At 40.9% G+C, this 25965-nt stretch overlaps 1 protein-coding gene across 6 annotated transcripts in view; it reads right to left on the reverse strand.

Annotated features, from left to right (window-relative positions):
* The window catches only part of LOC111953650 (RNA-binding Raly-like protein), a 149078-nt gene that overhangs the window by 37792 nt on the left and 85321 nt on the right, over positions 1-25965 (reverse strand). Inside the window, exon 1 of one of the 6 annotated variants that reach the window (XM_070435707.1) lies at positions 5533-5727. The exons of the other annotated variants lie outside the window; for them this stretch is intronic. Coding sequence (XP_070291808.1) covers positions 5533-5569 — 37 coding nt within the window. The 5' untranslated portion in view covers positions 5570-5727. Of the gene's footprint in view, positions 1-5532; positions 5728-25965 lie in introns of those variants that run through there. 6 annotated transcript variants of the gene reach the window in all.

The following is a 25965-nucleotide window of genomic DNA, read 5'->3' on the forward strand; positions in this document are numbered from 1 at the left end:
AATTTGATCTGTCTGTAAACAACTGTAAACAATTGTAGGAAAAATGACTTGTGTCATGCACAAAGTAGATGTCCAAACCTCCAACAAGAAATTTGTGGAGTGGTTGAAAAACGAGTTTTAATGACTCCAACCTAAGTGTATGTAAACTTCCAACTTCAACTGTATCCATATGTTGGTCACAGATACCTTAAAAAAAGATAGGAGAGTAGATCATAAAACCAGTGACCCCCATTTGCCTCATGCATCTCCTTCACATAGAGTTGATCAGGCTGTTGATTGTGGGCTGTGGAATGTTGTCCCACTCCTTTTCATTGGCTGTGTGAAGTTTCTGGAAATTGGCGGGAACAGGAACACGCTGTCGTACACGTCGATCCAGAGCATCCCAAACATGCTCAATGGATGACATGTCTGGTGAATATGCAGGCCATGGAAGAACTGGGACATTTTCAGCTTCCACGAATTGTGTACAGACTGTTGCAACATGGGGCTGTGCATTATCATGCTGAAACATGAGGTGATGGCGGTGGATGAATGGCATAACACTGGGCCTCAGGATCTCGTCACATAATCTCTGTATTCAAATTGCCATCGATAAAATGCAATTGTGTTCGCTGTCCGTAGCTTATGCCTGCCCATACCATAACCCCACCACCACCATGGGGCACTCTGTTCAGAACATTGACATCAGCAAACCGCTCGCCCACACAACACCATACACGCGGTCTGCCATCTGCCCGGTACAGTTGAAGCCGGAATTCATCTGTGAAGAGCACACTTCTCCAGCGTGCCAGTGGCCATCGAAGGTGAGCATTTGCCCACTGAAGTCAGTTACGACGCCGAACTGCAGTCAGGTCAAGACCCTGGTGAGGACGACGAGCACACAGATGAGCTTACCTGAGACGGTTTCTGACAGTTTGTGCAAAAATTATTTGGTTGTGCAAACCCACAGTTTCATCAGCTGTCTGAGTGGCTGGTCTCAGACAATCCCGCAGGTGAAGAAGCCAGATGTGAAGGTACTGGACTGGTGTGGTTACACGTGGTCTGCGGTTGTGAGGCCAGTTGGACGTACTACCAAATTCTCTAAAACGACATTGCTTGTGGTAGAGAAATTAACATTACATTCTCTGGCAACATTCCTGCAGTCAGCATGCCAATTGCACGCTCCCTCAAAACTTGAGATATCTGAGGCAAAACTGCACATTTTAGTGGCCTTTTTTTTGTCCCCAGCACAAGGTGCACCTGTGTAATGATCATGCTGCTAAATCAGCTTCTTGATATGCCACACCTGTCAAGAGTATGAATGATCTTGGCGAAGGAGACATGCTCACTAACAGGGATGTAAACAAATTTGTACACACCATCTGAGAGAAATAAGCTTTTTGTGTGTATGGAACATTTCTGGGATGTTTTATTTCAGCTCATGAAACATGGGACAACACTTTACATTAGGGCTGCCCAACCCTCTTCCTGGAGATCTACCATCCCGTGGGTTTTCAGTCCAATCCTAATTCAACACACCTGCTTCTACTCATTAGCTGCTCAACAACACCTTAACTAGCTGAATCAGAACTGCTAAATTAGGGTTGGACTGAAAACTTACAGGACAGTAGATCTCCAGGAAGAGGGTTGGGCAGCCCTGCTTTACATGTTGTGTTTATATTTTTGTTTAGTATTGTAACCTGTTTTTCTTGGCTATAAACCATAAATAGTTTTAACATGGAACAGATGTTAAATGCTTGGCAGAGTTTCTTATCTCTTGTGCATAAGCGACTTGTCCATTCAGTGGAAAATGCATGGACTTTATATGACACCTTTTTCCATTACAGTGAACAGAACACAGAGCCCTTAGTCTCATTCCCCTGTCCCAGTTAGTCTCTGAAGCTCTACACTATGAGTACCACATAGTCTAAATGGATCAACTCCAAATCCATGGCCCCCAGGGACCGGTATAACAGATAAGGGAAAAGGTATCCCGGTGAGATAGCACTTTGATATGAACTGTGAAATCAAGCGAGCTGGCTACCTTCCATTCCGTAAACAATGATGCACTTCGTTAAAAAGCCGAGAAATCAGGCTTGAACCATATTCCCCTTCAGAGACTGATAAATATTGCAGTGTGCAAGGCCCTAGCGGGATATGAACCTAATTAGCTTAAAGGCTTGTGATAATTTGATTGTGAGCAATGAGGCGTGTAGGAGAAAACAAATATGAACACATTTTAGAACAGGTTTTCCCTTTGATATTCTGTGGTTTGAAATACATGTAATCATGATAGGCCATGATAACCAGGTTACCACTACAAATGTATATCTCTCTCCCGCAACTCTCTGACTGCCTAGTATGAACTCTAAAAATAGGCCGTCACTAGCTAACTCTCTGGTGTCAAACGTATGACAAAGATCTCTTTGAACAGGGCTGACATCACAACACCTTGCACTTCTCTGTACATGTATATTTCATTTCGAGACAGGAATAACGAGCATATGTAATAATAACACAGATATACAGTGTCAGTTAATAAAAGTACGGTAGGAACATAACATCTAAGTACTGACAAGCTATGGGAGAACCTCAAATCGAGAAGGTTGCTGGTTTGTCTGTTTGTTGTCAATATCAAGTTATTCCTTGTTGCCCTAAAAAATCAGAAAGTGCTCTTGCTACCAAGTAAGTAGAACATCTGACATATATTATACAGTATGAGCCATTTTCTTCAGTGTTGAACATATTGTTGTGGCAACCACGAGTCGTTTACATATCCATTAACTTCTCACATTAGACCTAATACAAGAAAATGTCAGTCACACAAGCCTGTTGCTCTACATAGCTGGTGGATTTCCTATGGGGTTTCAAACAAATCAGACCTCATTATAAAGTTTAACATGTGAACTAGAAGCTGGCAGTCATTCTTGCACCAGAATGTGTGTGTGTACATTTTTGCCAGTCATTCTTGCACACGATATGTGTGTGTATGTGACTAATTATTGGTGTTTGCCCTGGAGACTGTCCACCCACACACACACACACTGCTGGCGGTGAGACAGGTGGAGAGGCAGTAGTCAGTGTGTATATGGAGACTGGAGAGGTGCTGGGGGACAAAAGTAGTATAATATGTCAGCCAACTTCATCAGACAGAGAACCTCATTAGACCCATGCTGACAGACACCTAACATGTCCAGGACGAGCGCGATCTCTGTTTCACTAGTGACACTTTTCAGGCTTACATCCTTGAGTTGAGTGTCTCTAGGGAGATGTCATAGTCCCCAAATCCAGAACAAATTCAAGCATACAGTATTATAGAGAGCCCTTATTGCATGGAACTTCCTTCCATCTCATATTGCTCAAATAAACAGCAAACCTGGTTTCAAAAAACAGATAAATCAACACCTCACGGTACAATGCCTCTCCCCTATTTGACCTAGATAGTGTGTGTATACATTGACATGTAGTCTACGTGTGCCTTTAAAACAAAAATGATGTAGTTCTGTCCTTGAGCTGTTCTTGTCTATTGATGTTCTGCATTATGTAATGTTTTATGTTTTGTGTGGACCCCTGGAAGAGTAGCTGCTGCTTTTGCAACAGCTAATGGGGATCCTAATAAAATACCAAAATACCAAGGTCTAAGCACTAAGACTGGGAGCACTTGGAAGTTATAGGCCTGCCTTAAAGGGATAGTTCACCCAGATTACAAAATAGCACATTGGTTTCCTTACCTTGAAAGCAGTCTATGGACAAGGTATGACAGCAATCCCTGCTTTGGTTTATTTCCCTGGCTTTTTTCCCCAAATGCTAATGTTTTAGCATTTGTGGAACAAATCTCATTTAAGACATGGGACTGATATTACCATTTTTCATGGCCAAATCATCCGAAAGTATCTAAAATACAAAAAAAAATAAAAAATAAATCTAATCAAAGTCACTTATAGATGATGTGAATATGATGTGCAAAAAATTCTATGAATTAGATTTGAATGATTTCCCATGACTTAAACGGGATGTGTGCCACAAATGCATTTTGGAAACCGTGCCAGGGAAACTAAACCAACGCATGGATTGTTGTCATATCTAGCTATCACACTTGAAACAGAATCTATTGCAGCAAACATTAAAAAATACACTTCCCCCAATACATTTCTTTCCAGGCTAAGGAAACCAATATGTCATTTTGTAATTTGGGCGAACTATCCCTTTAACCATCAATGCAAGGAAGGATCTGCTATGGTAGCAGATGTAGACGAAGATACAGTAATATGCTACTGCTGTGTGCTATAAGGTTTGTTTAGGCGATATTACACAGAACTAATTTAGGCCCTTGGCTTGACACAGGGTGCTATTAAGGATCTTAGTGCTGCCACTCTTTGCCATGTTTCTATCGTTCCATCCCGCTTCCTCTCTGTCAGGGCAAGACAGACAGAACACAGATAACATCTGCAGAGGTTTAGCAGGAGACGGCGGGCTTCCATTAATTTGCCCTGCACTGCAGACTGCAACTAGGACTCTTGGGGGAAAATGCCTACTTGAAACAAAAGACAGCTGCAGACGTCTGGAGGGTCAAAACTCGTGACGCACAGAGGATGTCTAAAAAGGATAGCTATCACACTTTGAACAGAATCTATTGCAGCAAACATTCAAAAATACATTTCTCTCAAATGCTATAATGTTATAGCCAGTTGTGAACGTTGTAAATTGTTTCTACTGAGTTGCAAGGGTGTGGGGTCTGGCCACAAACACATGCATGTGCTGATTGCAGAAGATTCCTTAAATGCAAAGTCTTAGATATTTATGATTTAAGACTCAAAATCCCAGCTATAACTGAGACATGGAAAAGACGCAGAAAGCATTTTGTTCAGAGGCACAGACCAATGCTATCCTGTCTGTGTTCCTAACCCCAAATATGCAATCTCATTATGCACACACAATTGCACTATAATGACACCTTTCACTGACATTTGACTACAATACCCATTACCTAAGAATACAGGATTATTATCATAGACTTTAATATTTGGCTTAGATAAATTGCTTTACTAAAATTAAAATATTTTTCTAACTCTTTTTACAAACTAAATTAATTATTTCACACTTAAAGTGACACTAATACCACATACCCTACCTATACCTGTATTTCATAATAGCCTAATACAGGTTTCATAACCTAAAGCTACAGGCTATAATATAACTTTTTTTTAAAAATCATTTTAATTTCACAATCAAGTTGTTAACACCTCTGAAAACATTATCTGCGTGTTAATTTGAAATTATTCAATTACTCAGACTTAACCCATACTGAAACATGAATTAAAAAATGTATAGTTCTGATCGAATCGCACCAATCCCAGACGAATTTGGTTGATCCATCCCCTAAATCTATAGTTTTATGGAATTATCAAAATAAATAAAACTGTAAAAAAAAAAAATAAGCAAATACAACGGAGTTCATATCGTTAACTTCAGAAAATCTATAAAGGCACGCGCTACACAAAAACAAATGTTTTTTCTAATCAAGTAGACTGGTACGGATGGAGGGCGACTTACATCGTTGATTACGACGCTTTCCTTTATACATAGTCATTCTGTACGGGTCCAGTTTTGCGAGATGAAAACCCCTTTGAAACAACGTCGATGCACAAGAATGTCAGCCTCATCCAACCTGGTATATGCCTTGAAATAAATCTGCCTTTTCAGAGGAGAATTGAAACCACTTCTTGAGTAAGGGCCATACCAATCGCAGCATTCAGAGAGGGGGGTTTCTTCGTTTTAGGATCATGCCAGTAGCCTATGGCTGGCCCATCATCAATTTTGGGATGCTCTCTCGAATGAATTATTTGAGGACGGATATCCAGTTAGCCTAGCAGGCAGTACACACGACGATTTACTCGATCCACGATAAACCTTGGGGTTAATTATTCAAATCCCCTTCATTCAGTAGTTACTTGATTCGTGGATGTTCAATACTGAAAGAAGTCCTCATATAATACTGCATAGATGTACAGTGCCTAAAGAAAGTATTCATACCCCTTGACTTATTCCACATTTTGTTGTGTTACAGCCTGAATTCAAAATGGATTAAATAGCTTTTTTCTCTCTCACATATCTACATACAATACCCCACAATGACAAAGTGAAAACATGTTTTTAGACATTTTTGCACATTTATTGAAAATGAAATACAGAAATATCTAATTTACATAAGTATTCACACCCCTGAGTCAATACATGTTAGAATCACCTTTGGTAGCGATTACAGCTGTGAGTCTTTCTGGGTAAGTCTCTAAGAGCTTCATACACCTGGATTGTACAATATTTGGACATTATTGTTTTCAAAATTCTTCAAGTTCTATCAAGTTGCTTGTTGATCATTGCTAAACAGCCATTTTCAACTCTTGCCATAGTTTAGATTTTCAAGCTGATTTAAGTCAAAACTGTATCTAGGCCACTCAGGAACATTCAATGTCGTATTGGTATTAGCAACTCCAGTGTATATTTGGCCTCGTGTTTTAGGTTATTACCCTGCTGAAAGATGAATTTGTCTCTCAGTGTCTGTTGGAAAGCAGACTGAACATGATGCAGCCACCACCATGCTTGAAAATATGATATGAAGCGTGGTACTCAGTGATGGGTTGTGTTTACCCCAAACATAACACTTTGTATTCAGGACATGAAGTTCATTTCTTTACCACATTTTTTGCAGTTCTACTTTAGTGCCTTATTGCAATCAGGATGCATGTTTTGGAATATTACTCGGTAACTGATTTAAAATCACCATTGGCCTCATGGTGAAATCCCTAAGCGGTTTCCTTCCTCTCCAGCAACTGAGTAAAGAAGGACGCCTGTATTTTTGTAGTGACTGGGTGTATTGCTCACTATACTCATAGGGATATTCAATATCTGCTTTTTTATTTGTGCCCATCTACCAATAGGCGCCCTTCTTTGCAAGGCATTGGGCTCCCGAGTGGCGCAGTGGTCTAAGGCACTGCATCTCAGTGCTAGAGGTGTCACTACATACACCCTGGTTTGAATCCAGGCTGTATCACAACTGACCGTGATTGGGAGTCCCATAGGGCAGTACCCAATTGGCCCAGCGTTGTCCGAGTTTGGCCGGTGTAGGCTGTCATTGTAAATAAGAATTTGTTCTTAACTGACTTGCCTAGTTAAATAAAGGTTACATAACCTCCCTGGTTATTGTGGTTGAATCTGTGTTTGAAATTCACTGAGGGACCTTACAGATCATTGTATGTGTGGGGTACAGAGATGAGATAGTCATTCAAAAATCATGATGAACACTATTAATGCACACAGAGTCCATGCAACTTATGTGACTTGTTAAGCACATTTCTACTCCTGAATATACTTAGGCTTGCCATAACAAAGGGGTTGAATACTTATTGACTCAAGACATGTCGGGTTTACATTTTTAATTAATCTGTAAACATTTCATAAATCATAAATCCACTTTGACATTATGGGGTATTGTATGTAGGCCAGTGACCCAAAAAATCTAAATTTAATTCATTTTAAAATTCAGGCTGTAACGCAAGAAAATGTAAAAAAAATAAAAGGAATGTGAATACTTTCTGAAGGCACTGGAATTAAATTTGGACATATTATGAACCATTACTGTCGCTATTATTAATGATAAATAGTAATTCATCCAGTCTACTACTTTATTCTCCCATTGGAGACCAAAAGCATCTGTCTACAAGGCGTGCTCCTTTGCTATTAGAGGTAACCCACTGCAGTAGGCTGATTGTGTTTCTTTCACGCCCTTTCAGACTACCACTCAGATGCATAACCAATTGCCCAACTGCAGCCCAATCCCACTTCTGACACCAGCGTAGTAAATTCCTAAGGGTGAGGTATATCAACTCAGAAGAATGCGCTTGTGAGGGGCATCCACAATGTGTTATTGTGCCAATACAATTAACTCACTCAACAAAAACTGTATTTTATTTACCAATAACAAGGTTTCCAGCCAACCTTTTTATGCGAGTAAAGTACATGTCGGATAAAAAAAAAGTCACTACAGGCCTGATGGAAACAGAATATTTTTCAGTATACAGTCAGGTCCCTAAGTATCTGGACAGTGACACAATTTGCATAATTTTGGCTCCACCACAATGGATTTGAAAGGAAACAAACAAGATGTGCTTTAATTGTAGACTTTCATCTTTAATTTAAGGGTTTTGTCAAAGTTATTGTATGAACCGTGCAGGATTTACAACCATTTTTATACATAGCCCCCCAATTTTAGGGGCTCAAAAGTAATTGGGCAAACTAACATAATCATAAATTAAATTGAGAGTTTTAATACTTGGTTGCAAATCCTTTGCAGTCACTGACTGCCTGAAGTCTGGAACCCACAGTCATCACCAGATGCTGCGTTTCTTCCGTGGTGATGCTCTGCCAGGCCTTTACTGCAGCTGTCTTCAGTACCTGCTTGTTTTTGGGGCATTTTACCTTCAGTTTAGCCTTCAGCAAGTGAAATGCATGCTCAATTGGATTCAGGTCAGCTGATTGACTTGGTCATTGCAGAACATTCCACTTCTTTGCCTTAAAAAGTATTGCATTGCTTTAGCAGTATGCTTCGGGCCATTGTCCATCTGCACTGTGAAGCGCCGTCCAATGAGTTTTGAAGCATTTGGCTGAATCTGAGCAGATAATATAGCCCTAAACACTTCCGAATTAATCCTGCTGCTTTTGTCAGCAGTCACATCATCAATAAATACAAGGGAACCAGTTCCATTAGCAGCCATGCATGCCCACGCCATAACACTACCTCCACCATGCTTCACAGATGAGGTGGTATGCTTCGGATGAAGTCTGGTGAAGTCTTCTCTTGATTGTCATCCACCACAGTTGTTTTCCGTGGTCTTCCGGGCCTTTTGGTGTTCCTGAGCTCACCGCTGCGTTATTTCTTTTTAAGAATGTACCAATAGTTGATTTAGCCACACTTAATGTTTTTGCTATCTCTCTGGTAGGTTTGTTTAGATTTTTCAGCCTAATGATGGTTTGCTTCACTGGCAGTGACAGCTATTTGGACTTTATATTGAGGGTTAACAGCAACAGAATCCAAGCACAAATGCCACACCTGAAATCAACTCTAGACCTTTTATCTGCCTACTTGTAAATTAACTAATGAGGGAATAACACACACCAACACGCCAATTGTCCAATTACTTTTGGTCTCTTAATTAAAAAGCGGGGGACCAAATATAAAAAGTGCTGTAATTCCTACACAGTTCACCCGATTTGGATGTAAATACCCTGAAATTAAAGCTGAAAGTCTGCACTTTCAGCTCATATTGATTATTTAATGTCAGCTCCAATATGATGTGGTTGACAGCTAAAACAATAATAACTTGGTCAATGTCCAAATATTTATGGCCCTGACTGTACTTTCCAAATGTTGACAAAACAAAATACACTAGACAAGGTGTGTTCTTTTTGTGGCAGTAAAATGCAAATATTGATTTAATAATCATCAGGTCGAAGTGAACGTGGAGACACGCGAAGACATGTTGTGTTATCCGCCCACAACGACTCATCGGGAAAGCATGCTGTTGAATAGGCTACAGATGAAATACGTTATTATGAAAATCACAGGGTGGTGAAAGGTGATGAGCTTTATGCTCGTTTCCAATAAATATTTTGGTGACATGATCATCGATGCTTGACTGCCGTTTGACAAATAAAAATAATCTCGCTCTTTTGTCCGTAATAATCTCATCATGTAGGCTATATATGCGTCTAGAGCGCACGAGCCAATGCCAGTTTGCACACCTGCTATATATAACGCAACATTTTTGATGAGAAAACCATCAGTAGATTTGAAAATACAATGGGAACCCATTTAACTTGTGTTTTTATTCGGTACATGTGCACTACCTCATCACGCACATCCTTTTATCTGCAATAAATCAATTTGATTGAAACATGTTTTGTGGGAAAATGCGCATATTGTTTTTATGCGCATTTTAGACTACTCGCATGAAAATCTGTCGCCAATTGGATGGAAACCTAGCTATAGACAGGGTCGCTACAATATTCAATCATGCACCACCTCTGGGTAGGCATATACTTGAGGACATTTTTATCAGGCTATAAAGGGGATTGGGTTGCTAAGGAGACAAAGCAGAAGGGGATCAGTATGTTGATCTTGTGCTATTTATTCAGCTATTGTGCAGTGTCTCTATGCGGGTGGAATTACAATTTTGGGGGGGCCTGTAAAGAATTATGCAGTGAAGATGAACAATATAAAATCCAATTGCATTGTATGGAAATAGCTAGAAGCCCATCTATATTCCACAGCTCTGTGTCTACAGCTCTCCTCTAAAATGATAAATCACACCTGTTTATTTTTTCTCCTCAAATGGAAGGAGGATGAATTCCCACGAAATGGGAATGCACATAATGCACATAATGGATACTCAGAATTTTTATTTGTAATTTTTTCACATAGCACTATGCATTTAGCCTACCTACAGCCTACAAATCTACACAGTCAATCAGTGTTCCCCTCTGTACAAAAAACAATCAACAAACTCATGAACGCTTTAATCAGTGTGCCTTCCTTGAGGCAAGGGTTAAAAACATAATGAAACGTTTCACTGGCAAGCCATCATTCATTCCTTTCCTGTGGGGCCCTCTACTGGTTTTAAGGGATTGTTGCAGGGTATCATATTATTGAGAGCATCATCATAATCCATGCAATGTATAGTTTATATATTATATATTCCCGTTGAATAGAGTCTCTTGGAGTAAAAGGTGTGTCAGAATACAAACGCTAGTCTTTCAATGTACCCACCAAGATTTTTCCTCAACTGAAAATCAAAAGGAATAGAATATATACGCTTTTGATTATAGTTCTGAGATTAATATATTCAGGAATCTTCTTGATGTAGACCTACCTTTGATCTAGAACTTCACTATCTCAAGCCACAAACTTGATCTGGAGGAAAAGTTATTTTTGGATTACCAACTGTGCCATCTTTTGCCATTTGCAACATTTTGTAAAAATGTATACCATTCAGAGTTCATGTGCACCATGTGTGTTATTCTCCACTATGATTCACTGACGTTACAGACAAGGCTTGCTATTGTCAAATGACACTCATTGGAACAGAGATACAGCAATTTGTCCACAGGATAGAATATCTACATGGTGGTTTTTCCAGCTGGTAAAACCATCCAATATCATTAACCTTTGGCGCATAACTTCTAATAGCTCATTAGAGGAACTTACTGTACTGCACGATGTGTTGCGCAATAGTTTCAGACACAAACACACACACGCACTCGGCTTTATAACTCAGCTTTGATGACAAGCACAAACTAATTTCCTGCATTGAAACCTCATTTGGAGGAACGTTTTGATCGTCAATCAAATTTGCATTAGAAGCACCACACTGCTACAGTTTGGAATAGAACAGGTGCTCTCGTCTAGGCTAAGCATATGTTACATTTAATGCTATGAAAAATACAAATTGAGAGAACTCAACTCATGCATGAAAACCAGGTCTGCACAAAAGCATGGGCAATTTGGGGACAGAATCCTGCAAATTGTCAAGAACAGTATAAACCATTACTTTTCTATGGGATACTGTTAGGCCTATTTCTATTAACGCAACGCTTCCTATCCTATTTTAATTTTACGTGAAGAGTCACAGTGCTTCCGGAGCCTGAGATGGGAGTGAGCATCCCCTAGTGGCGAGCTGAGCAACAGCAGCAGCGGCTGCAGCTCACATACTCTTGAGTGTACAAATATATTGTCCTAATTTTGAGTTGCACCCCCCTTTGCCCTCAGAATAGCGTCAATTTGTCAGGGCATGGACACTACAAGGTGTCGAAAGCGTTCCACAGGAATGCTGGCTCATGTTGACTCCGATGCTTCCCACAGTTGTGTCAAGTTGGCTGTATGTAATTTGGCTGGTGGACCATTCTTGATACACATAAGTAAGTGTTGAGCGTCAAAAACACAGTAGCGTTACAGTTCTTGACACACTCTAACCTGTGCACCTGGCACCTGCTACCATACCCAGTTTAAAAGCACTTAAATATTTTGTCTTGCCCATTCACCCTCTGAATGGCACACATACACAATCCATGTCTCAATTGTCTCAAGGCTTAAAAATCCCTTTTTTAAACTGGCTCCTCCCCTTCATCTACACTGAGTACATGTACAAAACATTAGGAACACCTACTCTTTCCATGACATAGACTGACCAGGTAAATCCAGGTGAAAGCTATGATCCCTTATTGATGTCACATGTTAAATCCACCTCCTCAATATTGAGTTGCATCCCCTTTTGCCCTCAGAACAGCCTCAATTCGTCGGGGCATGGCCTCTACAAAGGGTTGAAAGGGTTCCACAGGAATGCTGGCCCATGTTAACTCCAATGCTTTCCACATTGGTGTCAATTTGGCTGGTAGTGGATCTCTACTCCGAATAGCTCGTTCCATCTCATCTCACAGATGCTCACTTGGATTGAGATCTGGGGACTGGGCAGGCCACCGCAGTAAGCTGAATTCACTGTCATGTTCATGGAACCATTCAGGGACAATCCTAGCCTTGTGGCATGGGGCATTATCCTGCTGGAAAAAAATCTATTCGCAGATGGATACACTGCTGCCATGAAGGGATTCACCTGATTGGCAATGATGTTCAGCTATCCTGTGGCATTTAAACTTTGCTCGACTTTTATCAAGGGGCTCAATTGTTGATGTGGGGCCTACCTTTGATCTTCACTATCTCAGGCCACAAACTTGAACTGGATGAAAAGTCATTTTTAGATTACCAACTGTGCCATCTTTTGTTTTGCCAAATTTGGTGAAAATGTATACCATTCAGAGTTCATGTGCTATTCTCCACTATGATTCACTGACGTTACAGACAAGGCTTGCTGTTGTCAAATGACACTCACTGGAACAGAGATACAGCAATCCATCTGTCCACAGGATAGAATGTCTACATGGTGGTTTTTCCAGGTGGTAAAACCATCCAATATCATTAACCTTTGGCGCATAACTTCTAATAGCTCATTAGATGAACTTACTGTACTGCACGATGTGTTGCGCAATAGTTTCAGACACAAACACACACACGCACTCGGCTTTGTAACTCAACGTTGATGACAAGCACAAACTAATTTCCTGCATTGCATCCTCGTTTAGAGGAAAGTTTTGATCGTCAATCAAATTTGCATTAGAAGCACCACACTGCTACAGTTTGGAATAGAACAGGTGCTCTCGTCTAGGCTAAGCATATGTTACATTTAATGCAATGAAAAAGACAAATTGAGAGAACTCAACTCGGTCATGAAAACCAGGTCTGAACAAAAGCATGGGCAATTTGGGGACAGAATCCTGCAAATTATTGAGAATAGTATAAACCATTACTTTTTCTATGGGATGCTGTTAAGCCTATTTCTATTAACGCAACGCCTCCTATCCTTGGTCTATTTTAATTTTACATGAAGAGTCATAGTGCTTCCAAAGCCTGAGATGGGAATGAGCAACCCCTAGTGGCGAGCTGAGCAACAGCAGCAGCGGCAGCAGCTCACATACCCCGAGTGTACAAATATATTGCATTAATATTGAGTTGCACCACTTTTTGCCATCAGAACAGTGTCAATTTGTCAGCACATGGACACTACAAGGTGTTGAAAGCGTTCCACAGGGATGCTGGCTATTGTTGACTCCGATGCTTCCCACAGTTGTGTCAAGTTAGCTGTATGTTTGTACTTTGGGTGGTGGACCATTCTTGATACACATGGGAAAGTGTTGAGTGTGACAAACCCAGCAGCATTGCAGTTCTTTACACACTCAAACCTGTGCACCTGGCACCTATTACCATACCCCGTTTAAAGGCACTTAAATATTTTGTCTTGCCCATTCATCCTCTGAATGGCACACATACACAATCCACGTCTCAATTGTCTCAAGGCTTAAAATCCTTATTTAACCTTATTTAACCCTTCATCTACGCTGATTTAAGTGGATTGCCATCAATAAGGGATCTTGGCTTTCACTTGGATTCACCTGGTCAGTCTATATCATGGAAAGAGCAGGTTTTCCTAATGTTTTGAACACTCAGTGTACAGTACATGGCTGGATTTAATCACATCCTCCATTGTCTTGTCTCCCCAGTACACATATCTCAAATTATTTAAAAGTTTTGATAACAGCCTACACAGTACCATGTCACCCTACCACAACCTTCAACTCAAGTTCTTAATCAACCATGCATCCAAAAATATAGTAATATTCATATGGTCTATTTATAGTTTTATACTGTATCGAGAATAGTATAAACCATTACCATTAGTTTTCTACAGCAAAACACATCAAACATTGAACTCTATAGAAACTGTCTTGAAAAAGAGACAAATAATTTCCTATTCTTGTCACGAAGATCTGTAAGCAAACATTTCCTTCTATTTTCTTCTCTCTCACTCTCTCCTCTCCATCCATTTCTCTCTCTCCGTCTGTCAGGGGCAGCAGAGTGCAAAGCATCACATTAAGAAATATTCAAATGTTGCCGATTGCTATTCAGACAGGCATTAGAAACTGACTAATCTAATATGCCTCAGACTCTATCACTCTCTCAGTCACTCATCGAGCCAGCAGAGATAATACAAACCACACATGGCAGCGGGGTTAGAGAAACCTGCCCCACGCAACATAATGTCTCCTCAAAATAATGGAGCTTCTAATGGCAGACGCAGCACCCGTCAAATTATATTTGGAGAGACAGCGAGAGAGAGACAGCGAGAGAGAGAAATAAAGAGAAACGTTTTGGGAAAAAAATAGAATTGTGGGCACATTACATTTTTTCTTCCTCTCTTTCCTTCCTCTCTTTTAATTGTCTTCACACTTCCCATCCTCCCTCATTCCATCCACCCCAGTAAGCTTTGCATTCATCATGTAATATGGTTAATGATGAAAAGGCTATCATCTCCTGATGTTCCAGTGTGGAGAGCTGCTTCTCAGCGTAATGGCAGCCAGTTTGAGATTAATACAGCATGGATGATGGATGTTGTTGGATAGAGCTTCTCTCTGATTGGCAGCTTAATATTTCCTAATGAGAGATTGGAGTGAGTGGAATGGGTTTCAAATAAGGGGCACAACCAGGTATGAAGGGGTGAAAGAAGCAGAGGTATTGGTTGGTTGTGAGTTTGAATCCAATTATCATCTTTGTGACATGGACTTGTTTGACCCAATTGTCAATAGTTTTATGGACCCTGAAAAGACTTATGTACGGAGCTACCACATATTTAGCCCCTGGGAGTCATGGCATCTTACACAATGGTCACTGTTGGTAATACAGTATTACAGTTATGAGGGCCTTTTTTTTTTAGATAGGCCTAAACACACAAAATGTGGCACAGAGGTAGATTCATGTAGTTTTTAGTTTGCAGACGACACAACAGTAGTAGACCTGATTACCAACAATGATGAGACGGCCTACGGGGAGGAGGTGAGGGCCCTGGGAGTGTTTTGCCAGGAAAATAACCTCTCACTCAACGTCAACAAAACAAAGGAGCTGATCGAGCACCCACCTATCCACATCGACCGGACCGCAGTGGAGAAGGTGGAAAGATTCAAGTTCCTCGGCGTACACATCACTGACAAATTGAAATGGTCCACCCACACAGACTGTAACGGCGTTCCTCCTCCTCTTCATACGAAGAGGAGGAGTAGTGATTCGACCAAGGTGCAGCGCGTTGAAATGCCATAATGAATTTTATTAAACAAGAACAAAAACTAACTATACTTGAAATGATTACAAAATAACAAAACGAATGTAGACAGACTAGAACGACGAACTGACATAAAACACGCAGAACGAACGAACAAGTACTTACTACAAACAAAATGACGAACGAACGAAACAGTCCTGTATGGTGCAAACAAACACAGACACAGGAGACAACCACCCACAAACAAACAGTGTGAACAGCCAACCTATATATGGTTCTCAATCAGAAGACAACGTCAAACACCTGTCTCTGATTGAGAACCATATAAGGCTAATTACAAGTGACCTAAACATAGAAACACAAAACATAGAAATGCCCACCCCAACTCACGCCCTGACCAACTAAACACATACAAAAATAACATAAAACAGGTCAGGAACGTGACACAGACAGTGTGGTGAAGAAGGCACAAGAGCGCCTCTTCAACCTCGGGAAGAAAATTTGGTTTGGCACCTTAAACCCTCACAAACTTTTACAGATGCATAATTGAGAGCATCCTGTCGGGCTGTATCACGCCTGGTATGGCAACTGCACCGCCCGCAACCGCAGACCTCTCCAGAGGATGTTGCGGTCTGCCAACGCATCACCGGGAGCAAACTACCTGCCCTCCAGGACACCAACAGCACCCGATGCCACAGGAAGGCCAACAAGATCATCAAGGACAACAACCACCCGAGCCACTGCCTGTTCATCCTGCTATCATCCAGAAAGAGAGGTCAGTACAGGTGCATCAAAGCTTGGACCGAGAGACTGAAAAACAGCTTCTATCTCAAGGTCATCTGACTGTTAAAAAGTCATCACTAGCACCTTAGAGGCTGCTGTCCTATATATATATATATAGACCTGAAAACACTGGACACTTGAATAAATAATGGAACACTAGTCACTTTAATAATATTTATATATTTTGCATTACTCATATCATATGTCTATACTGTATTCTATTCTACTGTATTTTAGTCTATGCCGCTCCGACATTGCTCGTCCAAATATTTATATATTCTTAATCATATTCTTTTACTTTAGATGTGTGTGTATTGTTGTGAAATTGTTAGATATTACTTGTTAGATATTACTGCACTGTTGGAGCTAGAAACACAAGCATTTCGATACACCCGCAATAACATCTGCGAAACATGTGTTTGTGACCAATAACATTTGATTTGATGTACCCCGAAAAGATTTAGATATGGAGGTACCACTGCTTTGGCCCCTGGGGGGCTGTGGCAGCTGTCTTACAAAATGCCTTTGACCCCTAATTAGGCTAGATGGAATTCTGTATGTTATAGTTTAGAGACCGTTCTGTACTTCTTTATGCCGTATATCAACCAATGCCTGCCATTGGTTGATATACGGCATAAAATACATGGTGTCAGGTCAGGTCCAAGGCCATGAGTTCCTTTTGCTTATTAGCCACTAGTAAATTAGCTGGTTAGTTCAATTGCTTTTGATACTGTACTCAGCTCTTTCGGAGGGTGTATATTTTGCCTGTGTTTGGCTCCACTGACCCAATAATTATTATTTTAAATGATGATTTTGGAGGACCCTTAGGCCACTTTAAAACATTTTTTTTTATAGCATTCAAATAGGCACATTCTTCTCTTCCCCGCATCCTTGGTGTACAAGAGATATGTTTTCTGTCAATATACCTGGTAAAATAATGGCTAATAAACAACTCTAATTCTATTTTCCTGAATTCTGTTTTCTCTGTTGAATTTTTCCTGGTTTGGGATTTGTTTCTGTTTTGTATTATCAATATTACAATTATTCATAGAGAAACAATGAAAATGGATGTTCTGAGTCCATGTCAAGGATTAAATCACATGAGAAGAACACAGTAAAATGTTTGAGTGTAATTCCTGTATAATTGCGCATCTAGCAAGAGAGGAATGTACCATGGAGGGAAAAAGAGAGGAAGAAGAGGTTGAAGAGAATGAGGGAGTCTGAATCTTTTGAAAATGGAGGAAAGAGGTGTGTCGAAGAAGATAGGTGTCAAGTGAAAACAGTGAACCGTACGCCAGACCGAGTTCTGGAGGTGAAGTGGAAGTGAATGAGGGCGAGTTAAGTGAGGTGGAAGGTGTTGTGAAGAGTTCGGAGCCCGAGCCTGGCATCGATGGACCTGATAAAGAAGAATCTGGTCCAGTAGGAGTGACATTTTTGGAAAAAGTGGATCCTCGCCTTTGGCTGGATCCATTTGTGGTTTCAAGGTGGGTGGGAAAGGAGTTGGGTGGAGTTGAATCAGTGAAGGTAACCTGTTGTAGACACCAGAGGAAGAAGGGGAGGCCCATCCTCCTCAGTGAATGTCATAAAAATCTAAATAGTGAAACATTTAAAAAAGTTATCCTTTGTAGATAAAACTATACTAAATATATTCACGTCACCAAATTTTGCAATGGTCTACAGTAGCCTCAGGGACAACTAGATCCATCCTCTTCTAGGTACACTGACTTCAATACAAAACCTAGGTGGCTCATGGTTCTCAACCCCTTCCATAGACTTATACAAGCTCTTGCTGCATGAACTGACATGTCCACCCAATCAAAGGATCAGAGAATTGATCAAGTACTGAAACCATAAGCTACCGCTAGCGAGTCCTGCAGTGCATAAAATGTGGTGAGTAGTTGACTCAGAGAGAGAGAGAAAGACAATAGTTTAACAGTTTTGAACAAATGAATTTCTTACAAAATGAAATAGAAGCAAGAGAGAGAGAGAGAGAGAGAGAGAGAGGCAATGATGACGTGACAATGATGTAGGCTGTTTGTAGTGGATAGCGGTCATGATATGAAGGTTTGGCTTGGAAAGATTCTTTCACCTGGTAACAGACAGCTGAAGGGAAAAGGTGAGAGGAGGACAATGCGTAAATAGTTGCGAGAAGGAATTATATATACAACGAGCAAAGTGATCATGCTGTTTTTATGTGGCTACTATGAAAGTGAACTGTTTGTGTGTGATCAGGGGTGTATTCATTCCGCGGATTCTGTTGAAAAACGTGTCTTAAACGGAAGCAAACAGAATGAAACAGGGATAAACATACCTGAATTGGTCCAATAGAAACTCTCATTTGCAACGGTTGGACTAATCATTACACCCTAGATCAGCTAGATGCAGGCAAGAGTGTGCAAGGTGGTATTAAATGTGTCACTGTCTGTCATCTTGATTACTCAAAATTCTCTCGACCTGTCCACCTACGTCGTAAACTTTCATTCATAGGCTAGGTTGTAACAACCAAACGATGGGTACAGGAATAATTTCAGTATCATGTAGTAGCCAAAACCTACCGATGTTACATTAAGCTGAGTGAATGGAATATGAATAACAGTCATCCAATATGCTGCAATAGAAATAAGGCCATGCTCATAATAAAATATTTGTAAAAATCCTCCCTCATCTTAAACGGCACCGACCGCCGCTGGTGGACTTGTGATATTTGTTTGTGTTTATTCTGCCCAGAGGGAGCGGGTGCTCCATGTCACGCAACTTGGGTCAAGATCTGTTTCTTGCTTTGTGCTTAGGAATAGGGCACAATTGAAAGGAGTGATGGTATGGGCTAGAGCGAATTGTGGAGGTGGAGCAATTAAAGTTGAAGATTCCTGGTTTTTGTGATGCCCGCTGTTTGGTGGTACGCGGACCCCGTTGGTGAGCGAGGTAAAACAGAGGAGTCACTGTCAGGCCTTTTGAGTTTTGAGTCAGAGTGTCTGAGTATTTACCAGACAAAGTCATGTTAGAATATATCTGTTATCTTGTTAAAGCTTTTGTGCCGAATCCACTGCAGTGTTTCAAATGCAACCTTTCCGGTCAGTGTGTCACAGGAGAGAGATTCTAGGTTGAGGTGGCCAGAGTCAGAGTAGTGCAGAAGGTGTCATATGCTGAGGCATTGAAGAAAGTAGAGGAGGATGGGTCAAGGATACTGAGAAGATCCCTGTGAGTAGTAGATTTGTGCCAGCTTAGAGGGATAGGCCAACGAGTGATACACTGTAAGCTTCAGTAAGGTTAGCTTTTTAGCGTTCATTTCAATGGTTATCAACTGTACCCGCAGAAATGGAACATAAATCACATAAAATAGATGTTGTAGTGGCAACTGCAGAGAAGTATTTGGGTATACGAGATTTGACTTCAGAAGAGTTACAGGGTGTGTTGAGCTGTGGTGTCCCATCCTTCCAGGCTGTTGGCATGGTGCAGGAGCAGATAGGGTCAAAGTAGTGGAATGAGGTAATGTGTTTTTAATGAGTGTAGGGTCAGTTGGAAGGGTGTTTTTATTATTATATATATAATTTAAAAAAGGCGACTACCTCATGAAGCTGGTTGAGAGAATGCCAAGAGTGTGCAAAGCTGTCATCAGGCAAAAGGTGGCTACTTTGAAGAATCTAAAATCTAAAATATATTTTGATTTGTTTAACACTTTTTTTGGTTACTACATGATTCCATATGTGCTATTTCATAATTTTGATGTCTTCACTATTATTCTACAATGTAGAAAATAGTAAAAATAAAGAAAAACCCTTGAATGAGTAGGTGTGTCCAAAATCTTGACTGGTATTCTATGTCAAATATGTAAGTTGAAAACTATGCGACTGCTTGACATTCCCGGGAACTCCTAACCACACATTTTCGTTTGCATGGCATCACCTGTGAAATCTCATGTGAAAAATATCCACGTGAAACTTAATGTAAAATATCATGGCATGTGAAGTGTTCCAAAACAACATTTCACAAGTAAAAAATCGCTTTCTTTTTCTCTGTCTCTCTCTCATGCATGACTTAATGATGACACACATGAGCTGGGCTTTATCACCATGATGAGCTGGCCCCTCTGCTAAAGATGAGTTATTAGTTATTAACTGCATTAGTAGGGGTTATAAAGATATCCTAAAAGTGGACACGTGCAGTGCATTCAGAGAGTATTCAGACCCCTTGACTTTTTCCACATTTTGTTACGTTAGAGCCTTATTCTAAAATGTATTAAAAACAAATTGCTCCCTCATTAATCTACACACAATAACCCATAATGACAAAGACATTTTTTTGGGGGGAAATGTTTGCAAATGTATTACAAATAAAAAACATCACAACCTGTCAGGTTGGATGTGGAACATCTCTGCACAGCTATTTTCAGGTCTCTCCAGAAATGTTAGATCGGGTTCAAGTTCGGGCTCTGGCTGGCCCACTTAAGGACATTTAGAGACATCCCGAAGCCATTCCTGCATTGTCTTGGCTGTGTGCTTAGGGTTGTTGTCCTGTTGGAAGGTGAACTTTTGCCCCAGTCTGAGGTCCTGAGTGTTCTGGAGCAGGTTTTCATCAAGGATCTCTTTGTACTTGGCTCTGTTCGTCTTTCCCTTGATCCTGACTAGTCTCCCAGTCCCTGCCGCTGAAAAACATCCCCACAGCATGATGCTGCCACCACCATGCTTCAAGGTTGGGATGATGCCAAGTTTTCTCCAGGAGTGACGCTTGGCATTCAAATCAAATCAAATCAAATTATATTGGTCACATACACATGTTTATCAGATGTTATTGCGGGTGTAGCGAAATGCTTGTGTTTCTAGCTCCAACAGTGCAGTAATATCTAACAATTTCACAACAATACACACAATACAAACTAATCCAAAATAAAGGAATGTAATTATGAATATATAAAGGCCAAAAAGTTCAATCTTGGTTTCATCAGACCAGAGAATCTTGTTTCTCATGGTCAGAGTCCTTTGGGTGCCTTTTGGCAAACTCCAAACAGGCTGTCATGTGCCTTTTACTGAGGAGTGGCTTTCGTCTGGCCACTCTACCATAAAGGCCTGATTGGTGGAGTGCTGCAGAGATGGTTGTCCTTTTGGAAGGTTCTCCCATCTCAACAGAGGAACTCTGCAGCTCTGTCAGAGTGACCATCGGGTTCTTGGTCACCTCCCTGACCAAGGCCCTTCTCCCCCGATTGCCAGCTCTAGGAAGAGTCCTGGTGATCCCAAACTTCTTCCATTTCAGAATGATGGAGGCCACTGTGTTCTTGGGGACCTTCAATGCTGCAGAAATGTTTTGGTTCCCCTCCCCAAATGTGTGCCTCAGCACAATCCTGTCTCATGGCTTGGTTTTTGCTCTGACATTCACTGTCAACTGTGGGACCTTTATATAGACAGGTGTGTGCCTTTCCAAATCATGTCCAATCAATTCAATTCACCACAGGTGGCTCCAATAAAGTTGTAGAAACATCTCAAGGATAATCAATGGAAACAGGATGCACCTGAGCTCAATTTCGAGTCTCATAGCACAGGGTCTGAATTCTTATATAAATAAGGTATTTTGTTTTTTATTTTTCACATATTTCTAAAAACCTGTTTTCACTTGGTCATTACGGGGTATTGTGTGTAGATTGATGAGTAGACTGAATACTTTCCGAAAGCACTGTACAGCACAGCAATAGCCACAGCTTCGGAAGAACATGAGAGAAAATGGCTTACATACACACTAATTATTGTGTGTTTTGAATCATAGTAGCCCTTTCCTGCAGTCAAATGACCTAGTGGCCTCATGGGTGGAATGTTATAATTCATCATCATTTCGTAATGAATAAACGTTATTTTTTTTAAACGCAGAAAATCGGGTGTTTCTACGTCAAACGGTTTTGTTATATTTCGGTCTTCTATGATGTACATAAAGTGTAATATTGGGATGCAAACTCAAAATTAAATACATTTCAACTCTATATTTGACATGGTACATGTGTCTTCTTTTTTAAGCCCATAACCATGTGTGTGAGGTGTATAACTTTTGTTACAGAGTACTAGATTATTTAACACTACCAAGAAACACTGAACCTGATTTAGCCCACTGCAGTAACAGGTTAAGGAAATATTGCCATAATCCAGAAAAATGATTGGGTCACACATGGCCAACATTTTAACCTTAGCCCTACTCCCTCTCAAAGGCTACCAACAAACAACCTATCAAAGAATACATTGAAATTATACTCAGTGTAATTCTGTGATGTACTGGTAAATGACATGTGTAAGTCAAAAGAGTTATGGTGCGTCAGTAAGAGGAACTGAGGCAAGTTCTCTCAATCTGTCTATGTCTCACAGATACTTTAAATCAAGGTAGGGGCATGATGCAGAAAACCAGTAAATATCTGGTGTGAACATCTTTTGCATCATGCAGCGCGACACAACTCATTCGCATAGAGTTGATCAGGGCGTTGATTGTGGCCTTCGGAATGTTGTCCCACTCCTCTTCAATGGCTGGCGAAGTTGCTGGATATTGGTGGGAACTGGAACACGCTGTCGTACACGTCGATCCAGAGCATCCCAAACATGCTCAACAGGTGACATGTCTGGTGAGTATGCAGGCCATGGAAGAACTGGGACATTCCAGGAATTGTGTACAGATCCTTGAGACATGGGGCTGTTCATTATCATGCTGAAACATGAGGCGATTGCGGCAGATGAATGGCACAACAATGGGCCTTCCCATACCATAACCCCACCACCATGGGGCACTCTGTTCAAAACGTTGACATCAGCAAACAGCTTGCCCACATGATGCCATACACACGGTCTGCCATCTGCCCGGTACAGTTGGACATTCCTACAGTCAGCATGCAAATTGCACGCTCCCTCAAAACTTGAGACATCTGTGGCATTGTGTTGTGCGATAAAACTGCCCATATTTAGCCTGTTATTGTCCCCAGAACAATGCGGACCTGTGTAATGATCACAATGTTTAATCAGGTTCTTGATATGCTCCACCTGTCAGGTGGATGGATTATCTTGGTAAAGGAGAAATGCTCACTTACAGGGATGTAAACAAATGTGTGCACAAAATTTGACAAAAATAAGCTTTACATGTTGTGTTTATATTTTTGTTCAGTATAATATGATTAAATGTAGATGATCAAATAAATCTAAGGAGAATATATCAAATATGCATAACGCATTAACTTCTCTTGGTGCTGTAACAGTACCAATTTCCGCCACAGGGTGGCGCTTAAGGACCACAAAGGTAAAGGATCAGAACATCTAATCTCTACAGAGCTGGAAGGCACATCTAGCCTTTTCATAAAGACCATTCATTCATTCAACAAGCACAAAACTTGATTGAGAATTTCTTCAGCATCATTTCAAAAGTAATTCATATTTCATCAAGTTCCACTTTAGTTATAACAAGAGCCTATCATCTTAGCCTAGACCCAAATTTAATTTGACACCAGTAGTCCCACTTCTCAAGAGAGCTCAGCTCCTCTTCTACCAGGACTACAAGTTGAATAATTATGGACAGTGTCTACTAATAATGCTGTCACACAGGTAGGCCTGGGAGAGATGGCACACTTTAGAGAACACACATACTGTACTGCACGCTCAGTGGTCCCACAGGGCTAGAGCGATGGCACACTTTAAGGAACTCACACGACCTAACAGAGCTGTTCAGGGTGCTCTAAATGCAGTGTTATGCACAGTTTCTGCTCCATCAGTAATTTGGCCAAATAGACTCGAGCGTCTCCTCTGGCATTTAGACACAATATAACTTGGTTGAAGTCAAAGGTCAAGAAGATGGTGTCTACAATGCTATAAAATCGAACGCTAGCTGGTAGCATTGTTAGAAATGCTGTAGAATTATTGAGGTAATGTGTGGTATCTATAGAAACAAACTGGAGGTGATTCAACATAAACTAGGGGGTAATGTGTGTCTATTGAAATATGCTTGATGTGACCTTTTGGTAGCCAGACGGGCCCAAGGCTTTACTGCTCCTTCACAAATTAGACAACACCGAAGACCAGTGACTGCAGTGACTCATGCACTGCCCCGTAGCTTAGCCGCTAATTGTGTTGTGTGTGAGTGTGTTAGTTTAGTATTTAGTATTTTATTAGAATCCCCCTTAGCTGTTGCCAAGGCAGCAGCTACTCTTCCTGGGGTTCAAACAGAGATAAAATGTTACATCAAACAAATGATTGTGCATTACACAAACGGACATTGMTCCATTATTACATTACAATATTACAATACTACATTACATTACTAAGAATAATGTGTGTGTGGGTGTGTGTGAGTGTGTCTCTTCACAGTCTGATTGTGCCGTGCCGTGAGGTGTTGTTTTATCTTTTTTTAAATGTATTTTTTTATCTGATTTTACTGCTAGCTTGATTTACCTGAGGTGGAAGAGAATTGCATTTAGTTATGGCTCTATACAGTACTGTGCGTTTCCTAGCCTCGTGGTGTTGTGTGTTGTGTGTGTGTGTGTTGTGTGTGTGTGTGTGTGTTGTGTGTGTGGTGTGTGTGTTGTGTGGTGTGTGTGTGGTGTGTGTGTGTGTGTGTTGTTGTGTGTGTGTGTGGTGTGTTGTGTTGTGGTGTGTGTGTTGTGTGTGTGTGTGTGTGTGTGTGTGTGTTATTTTGTTTACAATGTCTCATCTTGTACCGGGCTGGGCTACATACTCCAGAAATGTGTCAAAGCCATTCTTAATCTGTGGGAGTCAGAAGAGCAATTCCACAGTCCACAGAAAACCTCAAGGGTCAAAGTAATTATCCTAGCATGTATTATTAGAAACATGAACCACGATGTACTGTAGACTATAGTATACGTAATCTTTACAATTTGTATTTGCTCTTATCGCTCTCCTAGTGTTAATTCTGTCATATACCTAGTTGAATAGGCTCTCAGGCACAACCAGTCGATGATTATGGTGTTAATAACGAGCCAAGCATGGCGAGCGATCAATCCTGATGGAGAGCAAAAGGGCAGCTTTTCCATTCCAGGGGTCCATATGAAGCCATAAAGATCTGTTCTGCTGTAAAGGCTCGCTCCGTTTAAAGGTCACCTGCTGTCCGTCGTAACACACACACACCACACACACACACACACACACACACACACACACACACACACACACACCACACAACACACACCACAACACACACACACACAACACACACACACACACACACACACACACAGACACACACACACACACACCCTTTGCCTCACCTCACACACATTGTCGCCTGGCTGACTCTGTGACATCTCCATTAGTCCTAATCCTAAAGACAAAGAGCCGTTCCAATCCATTACAGTACATACCCTCAGGATTCCCGTTAAAACTCAGTTCAAACCATGCCCTTGTAGTCCATGCCCTTGTAGGATCTGTTCCAAGCCATTATCAACCATGCCCTTGCAGAAGAGAGTTTCCATTCCAGTCCATTAGAAAACATTATTGTGTATACTGGAGATGGAGTTTAA

The sequence above is a fragment of the Salvelinus sp. IW2-2015 genome, linkage group LG27 (assembly GCF_002910315.2).
Source record: "Salvelinus sp. IW2-2015 linkage group LG27, ASM291031v2, whole genome shotgun sequence".
Lineage (NCBI taxonomy): Eukaryota > Metazoa > Chordata > Actinopteri > Salmoniformes > Salmonidae > Salvelinus > Salvelinus sp. IW2-2015.